The 26,564-nt window shown below is 38.6% G+C and overlaps 1 protein-coding gene across 1 annotated transcript in view; it reads right to left on the bottom strand.

Moving 5' to 3' along the window:
* The window catches only part of LOC104467637 (PH-interacting protein-like), a gene marked incomplete at both ends in the record, with an annotated part of 41,706 nt that extends 18,715 nt beyond the window's left edge, over positions 1 to 22,991 (bottom strand). The window contains 8 exons of the mRNA XM_010081480.1: positions 991 to 1,119; positions 16,226 to 16,360; positions 17,391 to 17,544; positions 19,649 to 19,747; positions 20,720 to 20,760; positions 20,868 to 20,968; positions 21,773 to 21,843; positions 22,878 to 22,991. Coding sequence (XP_010079782.1) covers positions 991 to 1,119; positions 16,226 to 16,360; positions 17,391 to 17,544; positions 19,649 to 19,747; positions 20,720 to 20,760; positions 20,868 to 20,968; positions 21,773 to 21,843; positions 22,878 to 22,991 — 844 coding nt within the window. The remainder of the gene's footprint in view (positions 1 to 990; positions 1,120 to 16,225; positions 16,361 to 17,390; positions 17,545 to 19,648; positions 19,748 to 20,719; positions 20,761 to 20,867; positions 20,969 to 21,772; positions 21,844 to 22,877) is intronic.
* Positions 22,992 to 26,564: the final 3,573 nt, after the last annotated feature.

Here is a 26,564-nt window from a genome sequence, read left to right as displayed (position 1 = left end):
GCCCCTCTGCGTTACTGCTTGCCAAAAGGCTTTCAAGGCCAGCCCGAGTCCAAAGATCCAAAGCAAGAGGCAAGATCCAGAAGCCAACACTTCACCAACAACCTTCAAGTATCAGCTACCAGAAGCAGAAATTAAAATCCTGGAGCAGATACATCTGCCCAAGTCTTAGAAGGAGGAAGAAGTGACAGATCTCACCTCTTCCCTGGGTGGGAAAGGAAGAATTCGGGCCTCGTGGGCACTCCAAACTAGGTCACCTGTATGGTTTATAGGCCATGTTCACCCACAGAGAGGAAAAAAACCCCACACCACCATATATGTTTACAGTCATAAGGGTCTGTGGCAAGACACCCACATTTAGGATATGCAACGTAGCTATGACATTAGAATAAAGATGTAATATTTTCATTACACAGTAATAGTGGAACATTGCTCTGTAAGCACCCAGGCATCCGCAACAGCAGAACTGGAACATACAGTACATTTATTGTAAATAACTGTGTCCAAGACTATGCAATGTTTAAATACAGATAGCCAGAATTAGCTCTATCACACCCCCTCCCTTTTTTTGGTCTTACTTAGGAACCAGAAAGACGTTTAAAGCAAAATGTTGAACTCTTATCAGTTCCGCTGCAGTTTATTCACATTATCCATGTGAATCCATTAGCAGACCTTAGTAACCTTAGTACCCTAGTAACCTTGTCACTTAAGAGAGGAGACAGTGACAGAGTAATTTTTTAAAATGTTTTGTTTGGAGGGTTTTTTTTTTAATTGTTTTTATCTTCCCATGCAAGCAGCTCAATATCTTGTTTCCATAGTTTAAAAAAAGACAGTGAAAGAAAGCTCAATGCCAACAACAGGAATCTGAAACATCCCATATTAATGGCTCAAAATTGCGTTAGGATACACCCCCTTGAAATGAAGCTCTGAAAGACAGTTTGCACAATTGCATTCAACACAGACAAACATTTGGATTTTCATCTTGCACTGTACCTTGTCATATTTGCTACTGGAACCAAAGCCAAAAATCAGAAGGTGACCGTGAGAATCTGTACATGCAAAATGCTGTCCATCAGGAGAGCACTTGCAGTCAAAAACTGCACCATGTCCTTGTCCTTCAATCTGAAATACATCAACATACAAAATAATTAAGTTACCATAAATAAATAATTTTAAATTATGATTGTCAAAACTGTGGTGCTGATGTTGAAATTTATTATAAGAACTGCAAGACAGTATACTGCTAGATGGAAGTTACTTTAAAACATAGTTTACTTTTTAGCTATTCACTTTTCAGTGAATTTTGCAATAATGCTCATGAAAGATGCCAAATTGATAGTAGTAGAAACTGAGAGACTTTATCCACAAAGCAGGCACTGTACAGGAAGTGAAAATAAAAGCTTCCCCTTGAACGTCCTGCTTATGAGCCTAACCAGAGAGCTGGGTCCAGTTCAGGGCTTTAGTCACTACACCCTTGCGGTCCTCTGCCTTGTTGCTAAGCTAGCCCAGTAGCATTGGCTGCTGCGGTGTTTCACAACACCTGCCCGCTAGAAAACGCGCTGACATAGACAACCCACATTACACAACTTAGCAACTGCCTGTTTCTGGAATTCCTACTCCTGATTTATGGGAGGGGGGGAGCTGTAGATTGGTGTAAAAACTCCACTTTTTAAAGGAGAACTGCAAAGATTTTAAAAAATGAATTTTTACCTGATACTCATTTTCTGTTTTCCAGTTCCATTAAGCCAGAACAAATGGGTTTTTGTTTTTCCCTGCAACCTGTCAATCAAGCAGAGGTGACCAATCACCACTCTGAATTTTCATGTCTTCAGCACCTCTTCAGAAAGCCCCTTTCTATTCTCCCCAGCAAAGCACTTTTGTATTTTAAGAGACCCCAAACCAAATTCTTCCCCTAACCGTGGCAAGCCTATATACTGCCAGAACAAACAAAGGTGACAGCAGTGACACTATGCACTTCTGTAGCCCCTTCCAGAGGCCACCAACGTTATTTTAAAGAGTTAATGAACCAAGCCTCCAAAAACCTGTGGGGTAGGTACTGTTCTCGCTATCTTACAGGCTTGGACAAAGCCAAGAAGTCCGTATCTTTTGCCCACCGTCTCACAGCACATCCACACCCACACCCCTGCACACCCCCCACGGCAGAGACTACATCTATCACCAGTGCTTTCAGGTACGTGATAAAGGTCTGTCTTACTACAGCTACTTTCTGTAAAAGTTAAATCTGTTTCTGGATTAGCAAAAGAGTAACATAAACCAGTACAAGTTTTATGTTCTATTTTGCCCATTATTCCAGAAGAAATGAATTTTTAACGTAAGTATCCTATAGAAAGAGAGAGAAAATAAAAACGGAGTTTCAAGCAAGTGACACTAGCACCACAACAGCTAAGAACGCAGAATTAATTTAGGCTAAGCAAGATCCGACAACCATGGCAAAGTCACACCTTTGTGCCGCTTTTTGTGTGCAGAAAGCTCACCATATTAACGGGAGACAGTTTGGAGAGGCAGGTGCAAAGGGGAAGGAACTTCAGCCCAAGAATCAGCTTTGCAGATGTATAGCAAAAACCTGGAAAAGGAGTGCTAGGGGATTTCTGTTCCCTTTCCCTTCTTCCAGCACAGGAAACGAATTCAAGTCATTCATAAACAGAATTTCAGGGGTTTCCTAGAGCCTAAAGTTTGAAGACTTTTTGCTTTACAAGGAAAACAAGGCATGTCGTGAGAAGAACAATTTGCTAACTATAGCGAGGGGAAAAATAAGAAATAAAATGAAAAAGATGACTACTAAAATGATGGGATTTTTTTAATCCTTCCCAGCCAGAAAGGATTTGGATGGACCATTTTCAAGAAACCCCTGGGAATGAGAGTGTTACTTGGAAGACTTGTGATCTACTATTCAGTGATTACTACAGTGCAAATAGTTTTACTCAAATGTGGCCAGAATCTGGTTTAAAAAGTGCTTTTAGTAAGACCTTCTAGTACAACGCCTCAAGTCTGATGTACAATTACTTGTAAATAAAGATCCTTAATATTAAAAGAACAGAAATGACTGTTGGGGATAAGCTTCCAAAATATAATTACTACTACAAATCAAAGGGCAAAGCCTGCCAGAGTGTGCTACCTAGTAAAATTTTTTTTTTTAAACCAAAATATTTTGGGATTATTAAATGACACTTTACAACGGAATTTCTTCAATATAAAGCTAACACAGAGGAGCTGGTCATTTGGGACAGAAACTAAATGTTAAGTTGCAAAAAGGGAAGCTGTAGTAAATCAGGGAAGCTGTAACTTCAGCAAGCTAGATAAAGGACTTGAGCAAGAAGGAAGCTGCCTTCCCCGCTCCGGTTCCTTTAAATCAAGGATGCAAGAACTGTATGAAGACCACGTACAGAAGAAGATGAACTGTTTATTCTGTCTGGAACCTTTCCCCGCTGAATGAAAAGGTATCAACAGCGAAGGGAAGAGACTGCTCACGAGAACAGAAAAAGCACTGGCCAGTTAAGAGCTGTCCTGACAAAGGGCTGCCAGGAGTGAACATGTTAAGATCCTGCTGACAGCAAAGCAAGTAGCAAGGATTCTTCAGCCACAAACAGGGAAGAAGAGTGATGTTACACAATGAGGACTAATTTAAGATTACTTTTAATCTCAAATCCAAGAATTAAGCTATTTGCCCCCATTTTCACTAGCAAGGAAACAGATGGACATTGGTACATCACCAACAGAGGAATATTGATGAAATAAGAGAATGAAAAAAGGGAAGTTATTCTTTTCCTCGCAGTTTTGGAGTGAGCTTATTGTTCTCCCTCAAACCAGGGAGAACAGATCTATGAAGCTAGTACACAAAGTTAACGTCTTAGATCCACAACTTGTTGTATGAAAACACAGTAGCACCACCTCAGTAATAAACCTTTCTGACCTGTTATCAATAGATAGCATGAAAGACTTAAAACTTAGTTTTTAAGAAAAGACATGGGAGGAAAAAAAAGGAAAAAAAATCCAGTAAAATTCAAATTAATCAAGAGTAGAGAGTACCACACAAACTTAGCAGCCTTTCTTCAGTAAAATAACTGACTTTTTTTAGTATCAAGAACTATAACTCATTCATCCCAGCTAGACTTCACAGCCGTGATATGGCACTGAAAACTTGGTTCAAATGGAACGGACTGCAATTAGTAGTAGAAATCCCGCGTAGGTAAACTTCCTAAGGAAAGGATAACAGTTATTGGCTCTGGAAAGACCTACAGAGCTAAAAGGATGCTAACAGTGAAGTTCCTCAAGCCAGGCCTTTCTCTGAGTGACTACAGAAAAAAATAAGACCCCGTGGATGAAATGAACCATAGGAAATCATCTACTGAGAACAGATTGGGACACAGTACAAATGATATTGACTGAAGCAATTAAAAGCCAACAGGACAAAATGGAACAGGCCATGAACCTAGTAAAACTATTAGAAATAACTTCCTATCACACCTACTGCCAGAAAAAATAATGGAACTCAGTCTACACACAATCACACTATGCATTTCTATCACGCCTTCCAACACAAGCCATCAGCGCTGTTTAAGAAGTCAGTGAACTAAGCCTCTACCAGCCCGGGGTAGATAACGTTCTCTCCTCTCCTTCACATGAAGAGACTGACAAAATTAATCGGAAACACAGGTACAACGATCACTGTGTCTTCACTGCAATGCATCACATATAATGCAACAAGAAAGAAAAAACTATAAACCTAAAATGTACCAGAAGTATATCCAAAGAGCAAAAGCACACGTATCAGCCAAGCGGACCATGGTAAGAACAAACTCTTCTGAAGCAATACACACTCATTTTTGCTTCCCATGTTCAAGAGAAGTAAATTCTACATGGAACAGCTGCAGAGAAATGTTCCCACTCATGATGATGGAGAACCTAAGCGCTCAGCTTCTTCACATGGACAGTGAGGCAAGAGGACTGTTTTGTATGCACGCACAAAAAGACCTGGAGCAGGAGGAGAGCTACTCCAATGCACAGGAACAAATGAAAATTAGTTACAAGCAACATTTCAACTTGAAAACTGAAATTTAGTTTCTAATGATCACACCAATGGTATGCTAGAACAACTTTCTAAAACTAAAAAGCAAAGTTAACTAATTGTTACTAAAACATATAACCTCTTTCATAAGTGATGAAAGTGCAACATTGCTGCTCAAGCCAAATCAGTTTCTGAGTGTTTTGAAGTTCCTTTGCAGGTCTGTGTTTTCCTTTGCTTTATGGAAAAATCTCCTATAATAGCATTCTTCCATGGTGAGCCAAAAAAAAAAAAAAAAAAAAATCTACGGACTCTCTGCAAAGCTAGGAGAAGATGCTGCAGATTTGGAGGAGTGGAAAAGAACACAATTTTCCCTAAGCCAGTAAAAAAAAAAAAAAAAAAAAAATCAACTAAAAATCAACAGGACTTCTACACTGTTTCCAAAAGAGTAACAAAGTGTCAAATGGTAGGAAGAGGACAAGAAGTAATTTAATTAAGAGTAAAATGGTTATTAAAAATGTTTCTATCTTCCAACCATCCAAGCCAGTTATTCAGGAATGCAGTATATGTCTTGAGAGATAAATATATCAAAGAAAAGATCTGACAGATCACCCACCCTATGGATGCCTGAAGTTATATAAAGGCTACATAAGAAGCATTTACTTTTTTTTTTAAGGAAATTTTACTTAATAAACATCTGGCAGACTCAGTACTGGCTTCTACTTAGAGCATTAGGCTGGCTTTGCTCTTCAGCATCTGCTCTTGCACACTATTCAAAGGTGGAACCTCTCCAAAATCTCAAAACCATTTCAGCAGCACTGAGCGATTCCAGAAGAAGGCGTTTATCATCTTATTCTAACTCATTCTGTATTTCAGATGACTACACAACCTGATCTAAAAATATGATCCCATACTTCCAGTTTCACTGGGATAGCTTAAGATGTTACGAAGGCCACAACAGAAGAAACAACTGTTTTCAAATATCTAGTTAACAACGGAGATGACAACACATTGTCCATATGAGCAAGTGGTATGCCTTTTGGACACTGGTCTAAAAAAGTCACCTCAAGAGGCACAAAATCTCTGCATAGAGCATTCTGCTGAGCTGTCCTAGATGGAATCTGATCTTCCACGTCGTTCTTCTGACAGGGTCTCCACAATTTTTGGTATACCATTTAGGTTAAAACTAATCAAGTAGTTGCCAACAAACACCTTGGCAGGCCATGCAGGTTTACTGATTAACAAAAAGGAAACAATGCTGTAAGCGAGATGATCATACTGGTAGGGCTTCACACTTCATCAGGCTGCACTGAAAGCAGAAGCAGCACTAGAGAGTAGCAACCGCACTGCACACATCAGTGAAAGATCAGACTTCACAAGATGGGGCAGGGAAAACATTCAGGTACACAGACATTAAGAAAGCATAGTACAGGAATTGCCTGTAACCAAGTGTCCACTCCAACCTAAAAATAAAAGAGTCAACACCCAGCTCTCTGAAGGAGCAGGAGAACACAGAAAAATCCGACTGCAACCTAGTAGCCTCTGCTTGATTGACAATTTGCAGGAAGAAACCCTTTTGACCTGAATCATTTGATGCCATAACACTGACAGTAAATTCTAAGCAAAACAAGGATTAAACTGCACTAAAGCATTCAAACAGTGATTAACAAGGGATGTGTGTGTCCAAACTCACAGAAACTAGACATCATCGCCATTATGAAATATATTGCAACTATCACCTCCGGGGGGGTTCCCAATTTTTCTCACTTACATAAAAACGTAAGATGTGTGGGAAGAGGGCAGAAAGACCGAGTAGTGGTGGTGATGAGGGAAACAGCCAAAAAATCACTGCATCCAGATGGTCTGATTCTTCAGCTGTACTGCAGACTCTCTACTAACTTCAGGTAGGGTCAAAATTACACCCTCAACAATTTCCAGTGTAGAAATGTGCAAAATTCTTATGGACTACCTGAACTTGACCTTTTTATGGTCAAGTTTTGAATATAATCATTTCAGTCACTGCTTATGTTAATAGCTTCAAATAAATCCACAATATATCCAAGTTCACAAAGCTATGAAAGTGTTTCTATTAAAAAATTTCAAAATACACATTAAGTGTCAGAAATTTGGGGAAAATGTATAAGCTTGAAAAAAAGACCACGCAATGCAACTACCATACATGTCATAAAAGTAATTAAGGACACAGAAAACTTTATATTAATGAGACAACCAGCTAGCTACATATTTGGGGACAAAAAGTTCAGACATTCGCTTCAGCAATCTTGTCCTTAATACCTACGTGGACAGAACTTTCAACCTTAACATCAACACGTCAGTTCGGCTTTTTGGTTTGTTTGGAGGTGTTGGGGAGTTCTTTTGTTGCTTTTGGTTTGGTTGTGTTTTTTTAAATATAAAACATTTATCTGCATTAACAGTTTTACACAGATGAACTAGTATCTGCTATGAAAAGGCATATATTCACCATGGTAACTTCACATAGTGAATGTAAAGCAAAACTATTACGAATGTATCCACTTGCTTCCAGCTTTCCTCCCAGGATGTGTTACAGCACACATTTTCAATTTCAAAACCAAGCTTAATGCTTTAAACACAACTATTGCTTTGTTAAAATATAAATATAGATCACTACATTTTCTGATTTTGTGCCAGCACTTCTAAGCAGTAAAACCTTTTTCATTTAGACACCATTTGAAACAGCAGCAGCACTTTAGAGCTATGTAACTACAACCACCACGTAAGCAAAAGAGGGTGGCCTTACAGGGTCAGTTAGTATCTGCTTGCTGATTCTACTTCTCCATTTGGCAATCAAATGAAATAAAGGAATTTCAGATATCACCTTCAAAACAAGCATATCAAATAATTTTTTTTCTTTTCTAGGCCCAAGGCTTCCCAAGGAAGAAGCAATGTGAAAAAGAAAACTAGAGGACCACGAGAGTCACCTTTTTTTTTTGTTGTTTTGTTTTTTTACTATAGGACACTCCTAACAGCTTTGGTCTGAACTTCAAGACTGGTCAGGAAATCAAGGGACCTAAAAATAAGTCTGTGAGTACTCACAAGCAATTTCTATTCTTTTGATCATATGAAAGCATTAAATACTTCACTGCGTAAAAAGTTAGAACGCAGTCTGATGAAAGCTACTGCATCAGAGGAGTAAGGAAGGTTTTAATGGGCAGTCCTGCATCATCACAAGATCCTTCCAACACACCTTTTCCTCTACCTTATTCTTCTAGTGCTGTTAAAAATATGATCATGTTGTAATCCTCTAAGTGTGAAAAGCTGATGCTGGAGTCTTATCTCCTCAAGTATAGGGACAGATCTTCTAGTGAAGTAAAATCTTCCTTCTTCACAACTATTACTTCAGGAATACCCAGACATAACTACTACAGCTTTTCAAACATATCTACCAAGCTTTATTTATATGACTGCCTTGCTTCATATACCTGGCACAGATGTATAGAGATTAAAAGGAAATTTAAAATTAATTGATAGTGAATTTTAAAGTAACGATATATAGTCCTTTCTCTAAAAATTAAAGAATGCTGAGAAAGGCATTATGCATGTTTGCTTGAAAACTACATAAACAAGCTGTGGTATCTCTTCCCTTTTCAGGTATCTTCTCTTTAATTTGTGGTAAAAAAAACAAACATTAAGTTGGTCATGCTAAGTAGCTGGTCTTAAATCTTGCTAAGAAATCCTGACAATCTTTCTCAAGCACAACTCTGCATTTTTGTATTTCAGGTAACTAGCACCGACCCATCAAACTTGGGACTTCGTTAGAGAAGCCAACCCAAGATTCTGGTTAACTTGGTAAGACAGCAGAAGAAATTCAATGCTGTGCAAAAGAAGTCATAATCCAAACAATCCACAGCGAAGAAGTTTGCAGCTTCGTTAGCGTTTTCACCCTGCTGCAAAGCCACAAGCTTTTTTGGGTTTTTTCTTCTTTCAACAATTATTAACTTCTGCAGTATCTTCCTAACTCCAGCCCAGAGCATAAGCAAAAGTTCAGCCTACAGGTTTGTTACCTCCACCGATAAAGCAGCTTATGACCGTGGTACTGTATGATCAACACTTTATAAGTACTTCAAAAAGTTTTCCAGTACCAAGAACTTCAGAGCTGCTGTTCTCCATTGATGTACTTGTTAAAGGCAACAACTACATTTAAGTTTTAATGTGGCAATATAATGCAAAGTCAAAGTAACTTCATCGTGCTAAAAGGATCCATAACTATTTACATAAGGCTCCAGTAAGATGTCTCCAATCTCCACATTCCAAGAACAAAAAATTGTGCCCCCATTTTCTTTCAGCTGTCACAAATCTTCTTTGTAAGAAAAAGAACAAAAAGGGAAATGTAATTTTGTTTATGCAGTTAAATCCAGACTTTATCCTAGAATATCAAGTAATTTGCTTTTGGGTCGACAATTTTAAATGAAGTTGGACAAAATCACATATTACTAAATTGATATTAAAATTGAAACTTGTTAGAAAATTGACACTTTTCAATTACACTGTACCCATTTTAATGTATGATTTTGAATATAGAAGGAAGAAACCATGCTCATCACACTAGCCAAATCTTTGAATAATCTCTAACCTTTTGTGAAATAAACACAAAAATGTTTAAGTCTTTCCTTTGTTTACAAAATGTTCATATTTGAAGTCTAAATTTTATCATCTGCTGACAATTAATAAGCATATCGTAAAGAACACATGCAGGTCACAAGCTTCCTAGGTCTGGATACAATGCCTGTTTACATAAAATGTAAGGAATGCATTTTACATCAAAGTGTGGGACTACTCATCCTGACTTTCTGACAGAAAAGTTCCTAGAATGAAAGCAAACAGCTAGGATTCTGGTATGGAGATCTAGATGAAAACATGCTCCAGTTTTAGGAAAAAAAATAAAATAAAATAAAATAAAAAATCACCATTTTTTTCTAGGACACCTGACAACTGTTAAGAAGCCTCATCCTACCTCACAGCAACTGTAGCTATCAAATACGTTGTTGTCCTTCTAGGTCTCAATGAAAAGGCATGTCTCAGCCCCAGGAGCAGTTTTTCAGAAACAGCAAAGAAATGCAGCCGTACCCTGTTATCTTCCCCAACACTGAAGAAACAAGCAGGTCAGCCTCCCCACAGGCTTTGCAATTTTCGAGTTGTTTTTGGGTTTGTTTGGGTTTTTTTCTTTTTTTCTGTTTGTCTCCATAAAAGCAGGACAGAGAGCATAAGAGTGACAAACACCAATTCAAGCAATAACAGTTACACCCCTGAAGAAATCATCCACTATTCTTGAAGTACCAATCTGGTTTCCTGGGCAAGTAACATTTACTCAGTGACACAGACGAGAACAATGGTGTTTCTGGGAGAGACTAAAACTTTTAACAACTGTAACAGATTTAGTTGTCATTCCAAAGCAAGCTGAAGGTGAGGGGGGGAGAACAGGTTCCATGAGGGTTTTTTGTCTTCCTCCTCCTCAAAAAGAATCTGAAGCTTGCTCCAAATTACTGCTTTACAGAGCTCGAGTTGTAATACATTTCTGAAAGATACTCATGGTTTTCTATACACTCTGGTGAAACATGCTTTGGCATTTAGAAAAAGACTCAACATCAAATTTGCATCATCTGGAGATATATCGTGTGACCTTTAAGTGTCAAAGGCTAAGGTGGCCCAGCCTTTCCGCAAGTCAGATAAAGACACAAAGGTAGGAGGATTTTGAAGTATTCAGATCTGTGAATTCAGTACAAGATTGTAAAACCACTCTTTTTGTGTCAGTATTTCAAATCATTCTTCAGAATATGATGAAAGGACTAAGACCACCTTTGCACTGAGCTCAAAGAGGGTTCCAGAGCTACCACCCACCCAGGGCACGTTGGGGACAACACTGTAATAAGTGACAGCGCTCAGAACGACTGTCTCAGCCAGGTAACAAGAATCAGTCCAAATGACCTCTTCACAATCAACTATGAAGAACACATTAAGATTACAAGTAAGCAAAAGTCTGACCTTAACCGGCATTCAGGCATCAGACGTAAGAAAGCCTGCCACTGGCTACAGCAAAGCCTGATTTCCCAACGATGCAATCAATGAGAGCCAACCCAGTAAGACAGAAGAGCAACATCTAGTCATGAAAGATCTTTTGGTTGCTGGTTTGGTTTGGGGTTTTTTTGGAAATCTGTTGACCAGGAGGATCATTTTTTATTTAAAGGCGTCGGTATTCCTACTTGATTGATTTCTGCATTACACAAGGATTTCTTGAACACGGTAAGACTAGTCTTTATCAAGTAATACACAAGCTTCCCAGTGCAGTAATTGCAGTGCCTGCTTAAAAAATATGTTGAATTAGATACCAGATTCAAGCAAAGCAACTGCATTCAAAGATACAGTACAGAAATCCAATATTCTGCAGTGACAAAGATTGTAAAAATGCCTGTCCTCTAGTCTTTCATTCTTGCTACTGCAGTACAGTTTTCATACTTTCAATAGCACATTTTTAACTAAATGCAGTCACCATATGTTCCTGCAACTGTCCATAAATCTAAGCTGTAAGCCAAATTATTAAAAAAAACCAAACCAAAACAAAACAAAGAGATAAAAAAAACAGAATTATTAAAAAAAAACAAAACAAAACAAAGAGATAAAAAGAACAATGCTACAGGTCTGTACATATCCTGAAACCTTTTAGGTTTAAAATATTCTTCTACAAGGCAGCCCAGTCTTGGGACAAGAACTATCTGCTTTACCACAGGAGAAACCTTGCATTTTGCAAGCGGTCTGAATCAGCAGAGCTCAGCCCTAAGGGGTACTGCCTAAAGGAAAGCATGCTTAAAGGAAACTACGTAAGTTAAAAAAAAACCACAAAACAAAACACCCCCACAAAAAACCACCACCAACAAAAAAAACCCACAGAAAAACAACCCACAAAAATCAAGGGCAGCACCATAACACCACAAACCTATTAGGAACGTCTATACTTAACGTCCAAATTGCAACACCAACAAAAACCCATGCATCCACCTAACATTACTAGGCACCTCCTTTTTGATCTGGAAGATTAAGACTGTAGTTTTCTTTTTTCCCCCCCATACATTCTCTGAATTGAGAAACTTCTGCTTAAAGCCTACAGGAACTACAAGCACATACCATCCACGTGCCAACCCTGGCGTTCCTAACAAACCAACAGTGTCAGATCGATGAAGAAGTAACTTGGTGAGAACACCTGAAAGAAAACAGATCCTATGACAACAACTGAATGGTGCACAGCTTTATTTATGACCTAATGGAGCACTTAACCTACAAGTCCAAGAGCTTGCCTGAAGCTTGGTGCTGAAGGCCATTTCTACCACTTCCTAATTTACCTTGAACATGATTTCCATCCGCAAGAAAACAAGCCTCGCAGAAGCACCTGAACCCACAGGCTACAGATTCACACATCTCCACAGTGGCACAACTTCAAGTTGGGGAAAAGTCCTCTCTAGACACTTATAGCTGAGATGTCCTCCTGAGGAAGTGGCAGAAGTTGAATTGAACAGCTTGCCACTGAGGAGAGAACAGAATCGAGGTTCTTCCATTTCCCAGCTCAACAGCTTAACTTTAGTTAAGGCAATCCCAAAAGACAAGTGCCACCTGCTCCTGCACCCTCCATTTAGGAGAGCAGGGATCTTCCTCAGTTCTTGGAAAGGTACCTTACCACACAAGGGATCCAGATGCCTCACTGCAGTAAGAAATGGCATTTCAAAGGTATCTCTGCACGTTATCATGTAGCGGCTCTCGCCAGACAGCCCACCCTTCCATGTATTTTTTTTTCCTGGGTCATCCACCAAGACAACTAACTCATACACTGCTCAGTAAACTGAGGATTTGGTAGGATACTGCACTCCACTTTGGTAACTAAGGACCTTGGTCCCAAATAACTCAGGTGCCACAACAGCCAAGCCCTTCAGTGCATCTACACCCTGGGTAATGAGCCACAATTTAAACATTTGCAAGGGTTTGTGCTGTCCTTCTGCAGCAAAACCACTATTTTTGTGAAATATGTAAGCTCTGAAACAGTTGGCTGCAGCAACCACTTAACATTTATTACCCTGGTTTCTTCAGAAATCTGCTAAATGCTTATTTGTACCTGGGAAATACAACATGCGAAACCGCCTTAATATTACAGCACCAAAACCACCACCTCATCGATTCCTGGGAAAAATGAATGACAAAAATACACTGAGAACACATTTTTCACTGTCAGCTGTATTGTCAGGACTGGCAGGGATATCACACTGTACCTGTATTTGCACCATCCCAGGACTTATTTGCTGCATCTCAAAATTGCCTAAAAAGCTTTAACCCTCTCGCACTCTTGGTAGTCTTGCAAATTTCACTCTCTGGGGTAGTGAATACATCCCTTGAGTCCAGCTGACTCAAGTCACTGTATTAAGCCAGCTGTGCATGCCCATGAACGCTGACACAAAGTTATGGCACACTTACAGAACTAGATCAAATGAAGTGAGGACTACAGATTAAAATGTGGAATATATATAATATATACATACTTACTGAGAGCAAACCCTTGTGTGTAGACAGTCACTTATGGGACAGAATTTACTATTTATTACAAAGACCAAAATTGGACAAACAGACCAAAGATGTTACAAAGTAACTGCGACTATACTAAGTGATTTAATAGCAAAACTTAAGTTTAAAAACCTGGGAGAGAATGTTCCATAGGACCTACTCAGTACCAACAAGGAACAAGTAAGCTTCGATTCCCCCATTTAAGTTAAACACAAACCAAATAGCATCTGTGGTTACTACAGCTTTGCAATTTCACATTCACTGAGTGGATAGAAGGAATTGATTTTCAAACTGACTGACACCACTTGCATGCCTTGGATTTTGATTTTTTTTATTTTTTTTTTATGCTGACAATGAAGGAATTCAGGGTGGGGAGCATGGCAGTGAGAAAACTTAAAAATACCCATCTCTACCTTAGCGATTTGCCAGAAGGCTTTAGACGTACCCGGCAATCCATCCAGGATGGCAACACTTGACTGGACTATCATTAAGATAACAGTAATCAAAGATCTTGCTAATTCTACCAACATCCCTACAGTCTGCCGTTTTCTTTACAGAACTTTTGTTATGACAAAGTCATCCAGTGCTAGCTCTGGTACCACAGACACTGTTTTGTCGGACTATGATAATAAGAGGTTCTTAAATGGTAAAGCAGACATCTCATGTCATTCAGCTCTCAGGTTTGGTTCCTCCACACCATGTTACCTGTCTGATCCAAGAGAACCCAATCTGTAAAAATTTCGCATCCCCTCAATACTAATGCACATACTGCCTTTCAGAAGTATGAGAGGACATATTGAGCAAGTCAATGGCGGTCACAGCAGTTACCTGAATAATTTAAAAGTGGCTAATCTAATTAAGTTCCCAGCTGATATGTCAGTTAGGAAAGTGGGAGAAGACTGGCAGCTCTGTACAGATTCAAGCCCTCCCTTCGTAAACCAGAACACTTAACACTTGCGGCTCTGCAGAGGTGACTATGCAATCAAGCCTCATGGTCTAGAAGCATCTTCCTCCCAATCATCTAAGAAAACCTCTATTTCCACCCATGTCTTATGAAGCATCAGACACAGAAGACTGGCTGGTGAAACATTCAGAGACTCTAGGGAGATGCTTCTCTTGCATACCTGGCTGACTTCTTCACTGATTTGAATCAAACTGATGGCCAGATTTACACTTCCCCTCACCTTACACAGCAGGCAGACTTTCTCACATTCATTTCTAGCATGAAGCACAGATTACTAGCTGCTAAGGTCTTCCTACTGTCTAGACATTTCTCCGACTCCAAAGATCTTAAATGTATGCAATTTTTACTGGTTTTAGGTAGCTGTGTTGCACCCTTGAAATAAATATTTCAGTCTTTCAGGGGGTTGCCTAAAGTCACAGCGATCTGTAATTTAGATTCCAATAGCTCTTAAACGGACATTTCTTAGAAAGAGCAGATGAACTCAGCCTCTTCTGACCTTAAATTCCATTAAAACTATCATACATCCATCATAAGCAGTAGTGGAAAGGCAACCAAACCATGCAATGAGAACATACACCTCAACTTGTAACAGTGAATACACTACATAATGAAGATCTGTACTCAGAGCTCCAAGATGATTCTCTCAGATCCTTCCTAAGTTCAGTTACAGAAATCAATGCAGAGGGAAAATACTGAGCCTAGGTCAGTGCCGAAGGAGCCTAGCCTGCTCTCTCTCTCCCTTTAAGACCAGCAGAATTTCTTCAGAGACTTCATGAACTGTACTGTACACTGCACATGACAAAAACCTTTCTTTAGGTTCAGAGTGACCTTCCTGGCTTGACTTCATTTTTAAACGTCATTTTTTTTTGTCCTTTTTCTCTTCTTCAGATGATCTTCTTTATGCTGGTCTCCAAGACTGCCATTCCACTATGGCTGAGGGCTGAAGCCCCTTTGCCTACTCTCAGTATTCTCAACGATTCTTCATATGCTACAAAGACTTCTGTAATTTTCTCCAGGAGACAAAGTCTGAATTGCACAACACACCATTACCTTTTTGAGGAAAAAGATATGTACAAAGACCCCACTGAATATCAAGAAACAGAAGGGAATACCTGTTGCATCCTTCTTCCAGAAGAATTAGTTTAGTGCAGATCAGACCAAATTTGAAACCTGCATGTGGAGGAGCTCTACAGAGAAACACTCACAGTATTCACTCCAATGGGCCAAGGCAGCATACAACAACATTGTATGAGATCAGGTGACTCCTGAGGAGCTTTAGCCAGATTAAGAATTAGTAATGCAAAAATAAACCAAGTTCCACCTTGGTTCCCCAGGCAGGAAACAGAGCACTAAAGGAAGGTCTCTGTCACCCTGCCTCTGATGCATGACTTCTCACAATGTTAACTAACACTCCAATTTCATGGGGATGAAGAATACAGAAAGATGACACTATGAAATACAGCCAAAGACAGAACTCTTCACATTTTCTCTTTGCCCCACTAAACTGAATAGGAATTTCTCTTGACTTCACTGGATGCAGGATCTCGCCCTATACACAAATGCATGCTTCAAGATGGCCTATGTAAGAACTAAAAAAGAACTAAAATCAAAAAAGTTGAAAAAGGTTTATTTGGGATAGCTGCATAAAGCGCAATAATTACCATGTTGAAGTAAGACCGGATTTTGACCCCTCTTGCCAAATCCCAAACTATGACATTTCCATCATGTCCAGCAGAGAAAAGAACTCTCGGATCAAACGGATGAGGTTCAAGTACAAACACTTCATCTTCATGTCCCTGAAATTAAAGATACAGCAAGATGACCAAGCGGATTGTCTCAAATACTTACCCAGGAATTCAACAGGATAACGCTACAGCATGTGCAACATTAAACTATGAAAGTGTCCAGCAAAGAACAACTATTTTAACCAAACATTTGGGCTTTTTGGACAGTGTATTCTGTTCTTCTCTTTCCAGTTGCAATGTTAGCTTCCTAAGAGGTATGTCAAGTATGTCACCTTCATACTTGCCACCAAGAAGTATGGCCCAACACTTTTGCCATTATTTTAAAAGATTAGAGTCCACAACGTTCAGTATTTTTGGTCTTAATGCTTCGCAGATTTCATTTTTTTTTTAGCAGAGTAGCAGTTAGAAATTTAATTTAGACCCATGAAATAATCAAATATGTAACTAAAATTTTGAGAACATCTTCAAAATTAACTCTGAATTTTAAAGCTTTGCATTAAATATTTCCATCCCTAGAAGAGCATCTAGTTACCTAGTGCTACCTATTTTCTCAGTTAAAAAAAAAAAAAAGATATCAGATATTACTAAAAATGTTGTTTGATCTACTATTTCCATCCCTGGAGGAGCATCTAGTTACCTAGTGCTACCTATTTTCTCAGTTAAAAAAAAAAAAAGATATCAGCTATTACTAAAAATGTTGCTTGATCTACTCTAGCTAGAAGACTATTTTTTGTACTCATGGAATGATAAGGTTGTGGAAGTGTCTCTGTTTAAACAAGGCAAATTTTTCACACTAAATAAAGGTAAAAAGAAACAATTGTTTCCTTCACTGCTTCCAAGCTAGCACTTTAGGAAAAAAAAAGTCCAAAATTGCTTTCCAACATCTTGAACAGCAATGGTTATCTGTGACTTTAAAGCTTTATTGTGTAATAAGCAGCTGACAGACATCGCTATTACACTTCAACTATCTGGAAACATTTTTAAGGTAGTTTTCAGGCACAAAGAAAACCATGTAAGGAAGAACTTTGATGATGTATACAAATCTTGCATTCAGGGTTGATAAATCAAGATGAAATCTTACCATGAGAATATGAATGAGTTGGCCAGTGAAAGAATTCCAAACTTTCAGAGTCATGTTATTTACTGCAGTTATAACAGAGTTGTCATGGCGGTCCCATGCCACCATGGTCACTTTCAGCTTTGTGATTTTATCTTCCACTCCTTGTAAACTTTGTCTAAAACAAAAGAGCAAAAAGTTTCAAACCAATTCTAGTTTGCCAAAATATTTTTATGTCACTAGTAAGTGAAAATACTTCTGTATTTTGTTTTATTGCTAAGAATAGAAGCATCACTTCTTCAACAAGCTGGAGAAATGAAAGATGTTCTCCATTATGTAGCATATACAACACGAAAGAATTGTAGGTGCTTTAACAATGACTATGGGGTCCTCTTTGTATCTTATAATAATATGTTGATCTGTTTTCCCAGAAAATTCCCTCCTATACATGACCTAACCCAATTATATTTGGTATCTACGGTATTTGTTGTGACATTTGAAGAGCAAAAGACTGAACTAGTCAAGCAGTGAACAGTCCTGGAGAATATATATATGGAGAGAAGCATTCTGATACCTTTAAAAAAGTTAATTTCTCAGGCTAGATTTAGTACTATACCACCACCCTTACATCATTTTACTGTCAGTAATAATGGCACTTAATTTTGCATGTATTTTATTTTTATCCCTATGAAAACCAAACACTAGCATTCTGTAATATAATCTATGAGAATACCCCAATATTATACTTCTGTCAGTGTGGTTTAAAGATGAACCACCACTGAATTCTCTAGCACATTAACTTCTGGGAAAACATCAATCAAATGCAACAATAGCATGTTACCACCAAACAGGGAGACAAAATATAGGATCCTCCATATAGTAAGCACTACAAAACATTACACAATAGTATATATTGTACAAATCAATAATAGAAAATGCAGTTACAGCCAGATTCCTTTCCAGATTTAATGCAGAACCCAGGAGACTTTATAAGCTGAATTCCATCTTTCCTTTCAGTGCAGCAATTTAGTTTTCTTCGCTAAGACTGTGCTTGTGCAGAAAAGATCAAATTTGGAAGAGCACTCACCTCTCTAGTCAAAAGGACAAAACAGAATTCAGCTAAAGGCGCTCTACTGAAATGAGCAGTTCAGTTTCTCAAGGAAGTTCAGCATTTCTGACCACAATGAAGAAGAATCCATTCCAATTTTTCCCAGGATCATTTAAAACCAAGAATTTTTACAGGCTGCATTTTCAAGAGAGAGTAACTCAGTCTGTTCTTGAAGTACGAAAGTTTACACACTCTTGGTCTATATTAATGTTTTGTTGCATCTGCCCATACTGACAAGATCATCTCTAATCTAAACATCCAACTAAATTACAGCTTGTATAGCCTTCCCTTCCATCTCTCTCTTGGTCTTTCAGACATCTTTCCACAGGATTACTCCTGAAACCATTTACATTTTTTTCTATTAAGTATCATCCTTCAAACGACTCACTATGATTAGCAAGGGGGAAAAAGGTTTACCCTTTAAACAACATTAGGAATCTTTCTAATGTATGTAAGCTGGAAAACATCTCCTCCCTAACAAAATAAAAAAGGTGCAAGCCACAGTTCCTACTGACTCATCCATCTTCCAGCCTCTTTTCTTGCTTGTTCTAGTGTGCAGAAGTTTCTCATACCTACAAAGCCTTGTAAATTCTCAGATTGTTTTAACAAAAGAGAACCCGTTACAGAGCAAGCGATATATGTGCTCTGGCATGTGGTGTGAAAGAATCCAATACTGCTTTTCCAGGCATGCAGATTCCACAGTATCTTTAAGTATTACTAAAATGCAAGCAGTGTTAATAACAGATTCAACCTGGTCTTCTTGCTCCAGAAACAAATACCTATGTAAAAAGCCATATAAATTTGACCTTTAATGGGTTTTGAGTATCTTTTATTCTTTCAATCTAATCAAAATAATGGTGGAGTTATTATCAGGACAAGCTGGTTTCCACGGCTGAATACATAGTCAGATATTTGTTTTCATTGGATGTCAAGAGCTAGACCAGCATATTGTGCATTTAAGGAATAACAACCCCCTCTTTTTTTCCCCTTCTTTAAAAAAAAAAAATCTTTTTGTTGGTTTTTTTGGTTATTTTTTTTTTGTGGTGTTTGGTGGGGTTTGTTGTTGTTGTGGGCTTGGGTTTTTTTAGGGGTGTTTTTTGTTTTTTTATGTCAACAAATTGTATCAACAGCCTTCAGGTATCTACCTTGTAGCCGCCCATTCTACATCACTTACCCTGCTGGGCGAGTAGCCATATCCAGCAAAATGCTTTTCCACTCCCTTCGCTTAAATTGCCAGATTCGTGCTGTTCCATCACGGCTTCCACTCACAAATCTAACAAAAGGGGAAAAAAGTTACTCAGAGATCAAAGGCAGATCTGTCCAGAAAAGACACTTGAAGACTGATGTTCCAGAATTTAGAGGTCAAAAAACGAAGCTGTAAGAAGTTCAAACAACATCAGAATGCTGTACAACTCCTTTGAGGTGAAAATCACTTGGCATACCAGTAAAAAAATTAAGGCCTACGGAAGAAATTTAAGGGGTAAAAATAGCTGAAGGGCCAGCAGAGCCCTACAAGCAGAAGTACAGACATGATATAAAGCAAATAAAACCTACTCCCAATAAGCTAGTGCTGTATGTTGAGTAAATATTACAATACTTAGTATCTCCCAGCATGAGTTTCTCCCCCACCTCTTTCTTCCCCCTTTTTGGGGTGCAGGCTTAGAAGGAGGAGAAAGAGGTGGGTGGAGCCCAGTGAGGTCTGGTTTACAACTATTTGTTGTATCATAATAGAAGTGTACATTAGAACATCAATTAAATGAAGTATCAGCAACTTCATAACAAACTGAACTGTTTTCTTTAGCATTCTTGACATCCAATATCTGTAACTTAAAGTGAAACATTAAAAAATATTAGGTTAGCTAAATAGATCTAGTTTGACAGCTTTCCTGTATCCAGCAGTCACTTAATTAAAAAGGTTTAAATATTTAAATATATCTAAAAATGCAAGTATTTCTTATGTTAGTATATATACATATACATTGCTTCAGAAGATATTTCAAGTATTCTCATACTCCTTAGTTTTGGCAAATTGAAAATACTTCAATCATTCACTACAACGAAAACAAGTGTAAAATTGAAGGAGTATTATTAAAACAAAACACTGAGAATCCGATAGTTATAGATTATTTTACTGGATGAGCCTCAAAACAGAAAGCATTTTTTTTAAGTAACTGTTTCCAGAAACTGATACTTATAAATGTCCACAAGGTCAAAAAAACTATCTCTGAATAAATAGTGTGCTTACCTGCTACTACTATTAGAAAACTGAATGCTGTCAACTTTGTCCTATACAAAAAAAAGCAGAAACATTTTAAAAAAAATCAGATATGATTCCAAATTACACAAATTATTATTTTAATCAAGTACATATGTATTTTTTAAAAAGTATTTACAGTATGAAACTCCAACTCTGATATCTTCTCTGGCTGACCTGATCCAAAGAAATAAACCCTAATGATGTGATCTGTGCTCCCAGTGGCCAAAAACATTCCACCTGAGAAAAACAAACAGAAAATCTTCAGAAAAAAAGGCAATCTAATGTTATTACAGTACTTTCAAAAACAGCTGTAACATCAAATACTTAAATTTATCCCCCCACATTTTCAGCTGTATCTCATTTCAGCTACGGCTGTAACTGACCTTTAAGTAAAAATGAGTTTTATAAACTCCAAAGTTTAACTGGCGCTGAATTACCTCACATTTGCTGGCAGATAAATATGCATCCGCAGACACACGGGAAAGATTAGCTAACTACCGTAATTTGTTTGCGACTAAGCCCTTAGAAGCCTCAATCTTAACAAAAATTAAAGGGAACTAGAGCTCCAATACATTTTCTGAAAATAAGCTCCTGTTATTTTGTGTTTTATCCAGTTATCTATGTCGCATTCTCTAATTGCCAACTCAGAAATCAATTAAATTCAGAGCATGAGAACCCAGTAATCAACACCTTCTTGTCCCAATCCCTATAAATTCCATCTCAGATAAAGCTGACTCTCAGAATCAATCTGAAAAAAAAATGTATGCATCATATTTTAAAAGACTTGCAGTCACAAGAGACTTACTTTCAACATTTTATATTTAACTATTTTCAAGAATTTTTGTATCACCGCGAGTTAATACACAGATTCTGAATTTCTATTTTAAATATTTGGGATTATTAAATAACTACTTTATATCAATTCCATCTTATTAACAAGAAATATGCTGCAGTAACTGCATTAAACTTCATTTTACTCTCCAAATGACTTCTCACATTGACAAAAGGGAGGGGAAAAAAAAAAAAAAAAAAGTCTTTTACCAGCACTAAAAGAAGAACAGATCATTTGGACTCCGGGCCGAGGTCGTTCTGTAAACTTTGTTGGCCTTGGACTACAAATAAAGAAATAGTTAAATAATTTCCTAATAGGGCTTCAAAATATAAGTCAGTATCTTAGAAATAAAGCACAGAAGGACAAAATTAAATATGAAAGAACAGATGGCTGCCCATCTATAAACAATTTTGTGTGACTATGCTTCATGATCTGATCTTTAGGAAACTAAAACATCCAGATGGACTAAGTAATCCATGTATCAAGGAGAGCTGTATCACAACGGAAATCCCATTCCCCTCTCCACTCTACTATCGCGATACACAACACTCCCCTCAAGTCAGCGGCAAAGCGGAACAGAAGACACCACAGCCGGCTGTCCGTGACATCCAGTTTTAAACCACTGGCTGCACTGGAACTCTGGTTTTCTCCTGCAGCACAGGGATGCTTTTCCAGGAGAGAAATGGAGCTTGGTGCTCCTTTTAGAAAAGGATGCAAAATAAATTTAAATCAATTTGGAGCGTTTCCCAGTATTAGAACAGATCAGTTTCTTCAGAGGACACATATTCTTTCTGGGCTAGTTTCAAGAATGTCAGGACAATGGCTAGAAGTTTGTAAGAAATTTTACTTTAAGGCCTGTGCTTCCTTTTAGGTATTTCATAACCTGATGTGCAAGCAGAACTATAGCTCCAATGGATTTGGCACTTTAAGAGTGTATAAAACCAAAACAAATCAGATCTGGTTCTTCAATCTTGACTTCAATTCTGCTCATGCTCTGCAGCAACCTCAAATGAGTAGGTGGTCTCGGATAGTATGCCATCTGCAATCTTCACTCACAGAATAAACTTACTAGAGAACAAGCAGCATTACGCCCACAAGTGTCATCACTAAAGATTTGTCTTAACATCAAAGAATGCATTTTCATAACTTATCCAAAATTTTCTCTTTTAAAAGCAAAATGGTCCAATATAATTAATTTCAGCTGAAAGCAGAGGCATAGGACCTTTCTGCACTGATCAGCTACTGCTACCTCAAAGAAAGTAGTAAGCATTAAACCTTAGTGGGTGCCTATGCATAAAACTAAGTAATAAATACCCGGAATACCAGTTAAGAAATCTTTCTCCAAACTGTCCATTCAGTATAGGCTGTTTCTGTGCATCTTCCTCTAGGAGTTTTAAGGTAATTCCCTGCAGACTCGTGACAAGGAACCTTCACAATAAGATACACTAAACAAGACAAAGATCCATTCTACAAAACAGCTGAGACCCTTCTTCATTGAGACAGTAGCATAAAAAGAACGATCAGATGATTCAATATGCAGCTTACATAATTCAGAACAGTGTAAACAGATAAATAGGCTGCTGTTCTCTTCCACTGCAGTTTGTGAGCTCTGCCTTCGGAGTTAGGACAGCTGCCAAACAGAGCAAGGATGTATTTATATCCCAGTTTGGATAACCCAGTGTACTGGTTTTGTCTGGGGTATGGTTATTTTCTTCACTAGCCAGTATGGGGCTATGGTTTGGATTTGTGCAGGAAACAGTGCCGATAACACAGGGATGTTTTCGTTATTGCAGAGCTATTTTCTTCACTAGCCAGTATGGGGCTATGGTTTGGATTTGTGCAGGAAACAGTGCCGATAACACAGGGATGTTTTCGTTATTGCAGAGCAGTGCTCACACAGAACCAAGGACTTTTCTGCGTCTCACCCCACTCCACCAGCGAGGAGGCTGGGGCTGCACAAAAAGCAGGGAGGGGACGCAGCCGGGACAGCCGACCCAAGCTGACCAAAGGGATATTCCATACCATATGATGGCATGCTCAGCAGTAAACTAGGGGGGAGGCTGGCCAGGGGTCTGCTGCTCAAGGACTGCCTGAGCATCAGCTGGTTGGTGGTGAGCAATTGTTTTCATTTGCATCACTTGTCTTTCTTGGGTTTTAACTCTGTCCATTTTTTTCCTTTTCACTGCAACTATTATTATTATTATTATTTCAATTATTAAACTCTTCTTATCCCAACCCCCAATCTTTCTCACCTTTACCCTCCCAATTCTCTTCCCTGCATCCTGCTTGGGGAGATGGGACTGAGTGGCTGCGTGGTGCTCAGCTGCTGATTAGGGTTAAACCACAACACCAAGTTAAACTCTCCAACTTGTGTCTCTCTAAAGTCTGTCATTTTAGGCATTAGGAGACAAAAGATTATGGCATTCTTTTACACTAGAGCAGACTGTGATCTTTGCAAATGCATTGGGTATTCTGTATTTTTAGGAAGCAAGGAAAGGGAACAAAAGCATAATTTCCTGCAACATATAGAAACCAAGCTAATTGTTTCACTTTATAAATATTCTCAATACAATTATTAAGCAGCTGGACGGCACTAAGGTACCTTTACAAACATTTCACAGAGAGGTCCAGAAAAGCCCAGGTAAAAACACTTTCCTCCTGGAGAAGACCTGTATTAAGTTCAATACAGATCCAGAAATTAGAGGGGCTGCAGTCAAAAAATAACCTGCACTCAGAGCAGCAGACAAAGAAGCAAACTGGTCTACGTGCCTCAGCTAAAGGGCACACTCACCCATAGAAATATTTCACAAATTCATCTGTTTTCAAAATGCAGCAATAGAGCAGGAACAGTTACCTAATCCAAGCCCTGTAGACTAACCTCACTCTGGACAGGTAGTGGCTCAACTAAGACTTTTTCCCAGAAAAGAGATGTGTGGCATAACCTCTTCAAATTAAGTCTTTGTTCACAAGCTAACGAGCAAGGTCCAGCAGATCTGAATTCTGATGTGTGGCCAGGCCCTTTAACATCAAGTGCCTCCTGCTTAAGAAAGCAGATGGGAAGTATCACACCATGCTGATGACAACTGAGAAATCGTCTTGTCCAAAACAGGAACATCAAAATCAGCATGTGTTTTTCCTACGGTTTTTTTCCTCTTTTTAAAATTATGGGGGAAAAAATTAAAAAGAAAAGCAGTAGAGTAAGCTCCTCTACCCAAATCTGTGAGACGGTTCTACTGCCTTGTTCATACGGTCTGCCAGTAACTAACACTGGAAACTTGTGATCCAAACAGGTGGCAGAAGAATAAGAAGAAAATTCAGCATCCTTCTCAGAGAAGACACATATGCAAATATTTTGCAGTGCAACTAAATTAGCTTTGATATACTGACCAGTTGTAATAATTCTTCCTTAAACGTGAGGCAGATTATCCTTCAATTTCTGATGACTCAAGGCTGATTTTCTCTCTTCTCCCTACTGTCAGCTGATACAGGATCTGACCCTTGTCTTTCCTAACACCATCCAGAGCAGTAACAGGATACTAAATATGGGGAAAATCTTGACTGTGTAAATTTTTAATTGTTTTCCTATCTTGTTTGGGCCACATTCCTTACTTGCTTACCTGCAGCGACAACCAACCTGGAAAACAGATTAATCTACCTGGAATGTTACTGCTTTTAGGCATACACGCTAACTGTCTGCTCAGAATTTTCTTCACTGAAGGAAGACCACACAGGAGGCTCTGTGATACTGAAGAACATGCATCCACACTCGTCACTGAAGCACGTGAATGGAGCGGATCACTCTCCTTTGAACAATGCGAGAATTTAGTGGTCAGCCATGCCAATGTCTCTGTTTCATCCTACGGCACCAAATCTACCATGTGTCCTTTTGCACTTCATCAAAACAGAGCTCTGTCACCAAGCATCGCCTCTCTGGGCCATATGCGTGACCTAGATACTGAACATTCCTCAACTAACAAGATTATAAAAAAACTGGGAGACCATGTAGGAAGCCTCTAGTTTCAGAGATGCTATTAATACTGTAACAGAGCTGCTGGCAAAGCTGAATACAAGGATTTTTGCTATCTAAGAATGAAACAAAATAAACATGCGTAGAGATTAAAAAGGCAAAACAAAACAGAACAGGGACAGGGCACTAGGCATTAGAAAGCTTAAAGGATATCAGAGTCTCTTTTAATGGCAAATACTATAGTTTGTAAGGTAGTACATTTTACAATTCTTCTGAGTGGAAAATAAAGAACAATCCCAAGTTCCCTTATTTCCTGTAAAAGCTGACAAGGGAAGATTCCTTTCAAGGGGAATTCCTCCCAGGAGGGACTAAGTCCAATTTCCAGTTAAAGACAAGGGAGTTGATGCAGTAGACCTAACCATCCAAGATGGGCTCCACTGAAACACTGTATAGCATAGTTTAGCACAGAACTGACTATTTTGTATTCAAGAGCACACTGAACACAGTAGTGCATCCACATGCTGCCTTTCCCGTATTTTAAGAAAAAGTTCAGTGAAGTACTGCTAGCACTGCCAATCATCTTGAAACTACAATCAAGCAAGCACATGATCATCACAAGGCTGCCCAACAGCTCGTAATCTTAACTCACCGCCATATGATTCAAGTAGTGCTGAGTATAAAAGCAGGTGGGGGTGCTATATTTTTTTTTAAGCAGCTGAAATTTTAAGATTCCGCCATCAGTTTCCTTTTAAAATATTGTATGATTTAGTAACACACTTTCATCACTGATAGAAATGGTATTCGTAAAGGATAGGTTGCAGTCAAGCTCAGGATGTGTATGAAGTCAAGTTCTGACTTAAGCATGTGACAACATCCTTCACCTGTACTTCTTAAGATCTTTCGGTCTTGCCTGAAAGCTCCCATTTCTCTTGCCTGGGGTGGGAGGGCCACTGGAACTGAGATACAGGGCTGCAAGCTCAGAACCTGAATAATTGTGGTAAGAGATTTTTTTTTTCTCTGCCAGCTATCCTCCT

Source organism: Pterocles gutturalis, unplaced genomic scaffold (genome assembly GCF_000699245.1).
Source record: "Pterocles gutturalis isolate BGI_N339 unplaced genomic scaffold, ASM69924v1 scaffold28779, whole genome shotgun sequence".
NCBI classification, from domain to species: domain Eukaryota; kingdom Metazoa; phylum Chordata; class Aves; order Pterocliformes; family Pteroclidae; genus Pterocles; species Pterocles gutturalis.
This window is presented reverse-complemented; position numbering and strand designations above follow the sequence as displayed.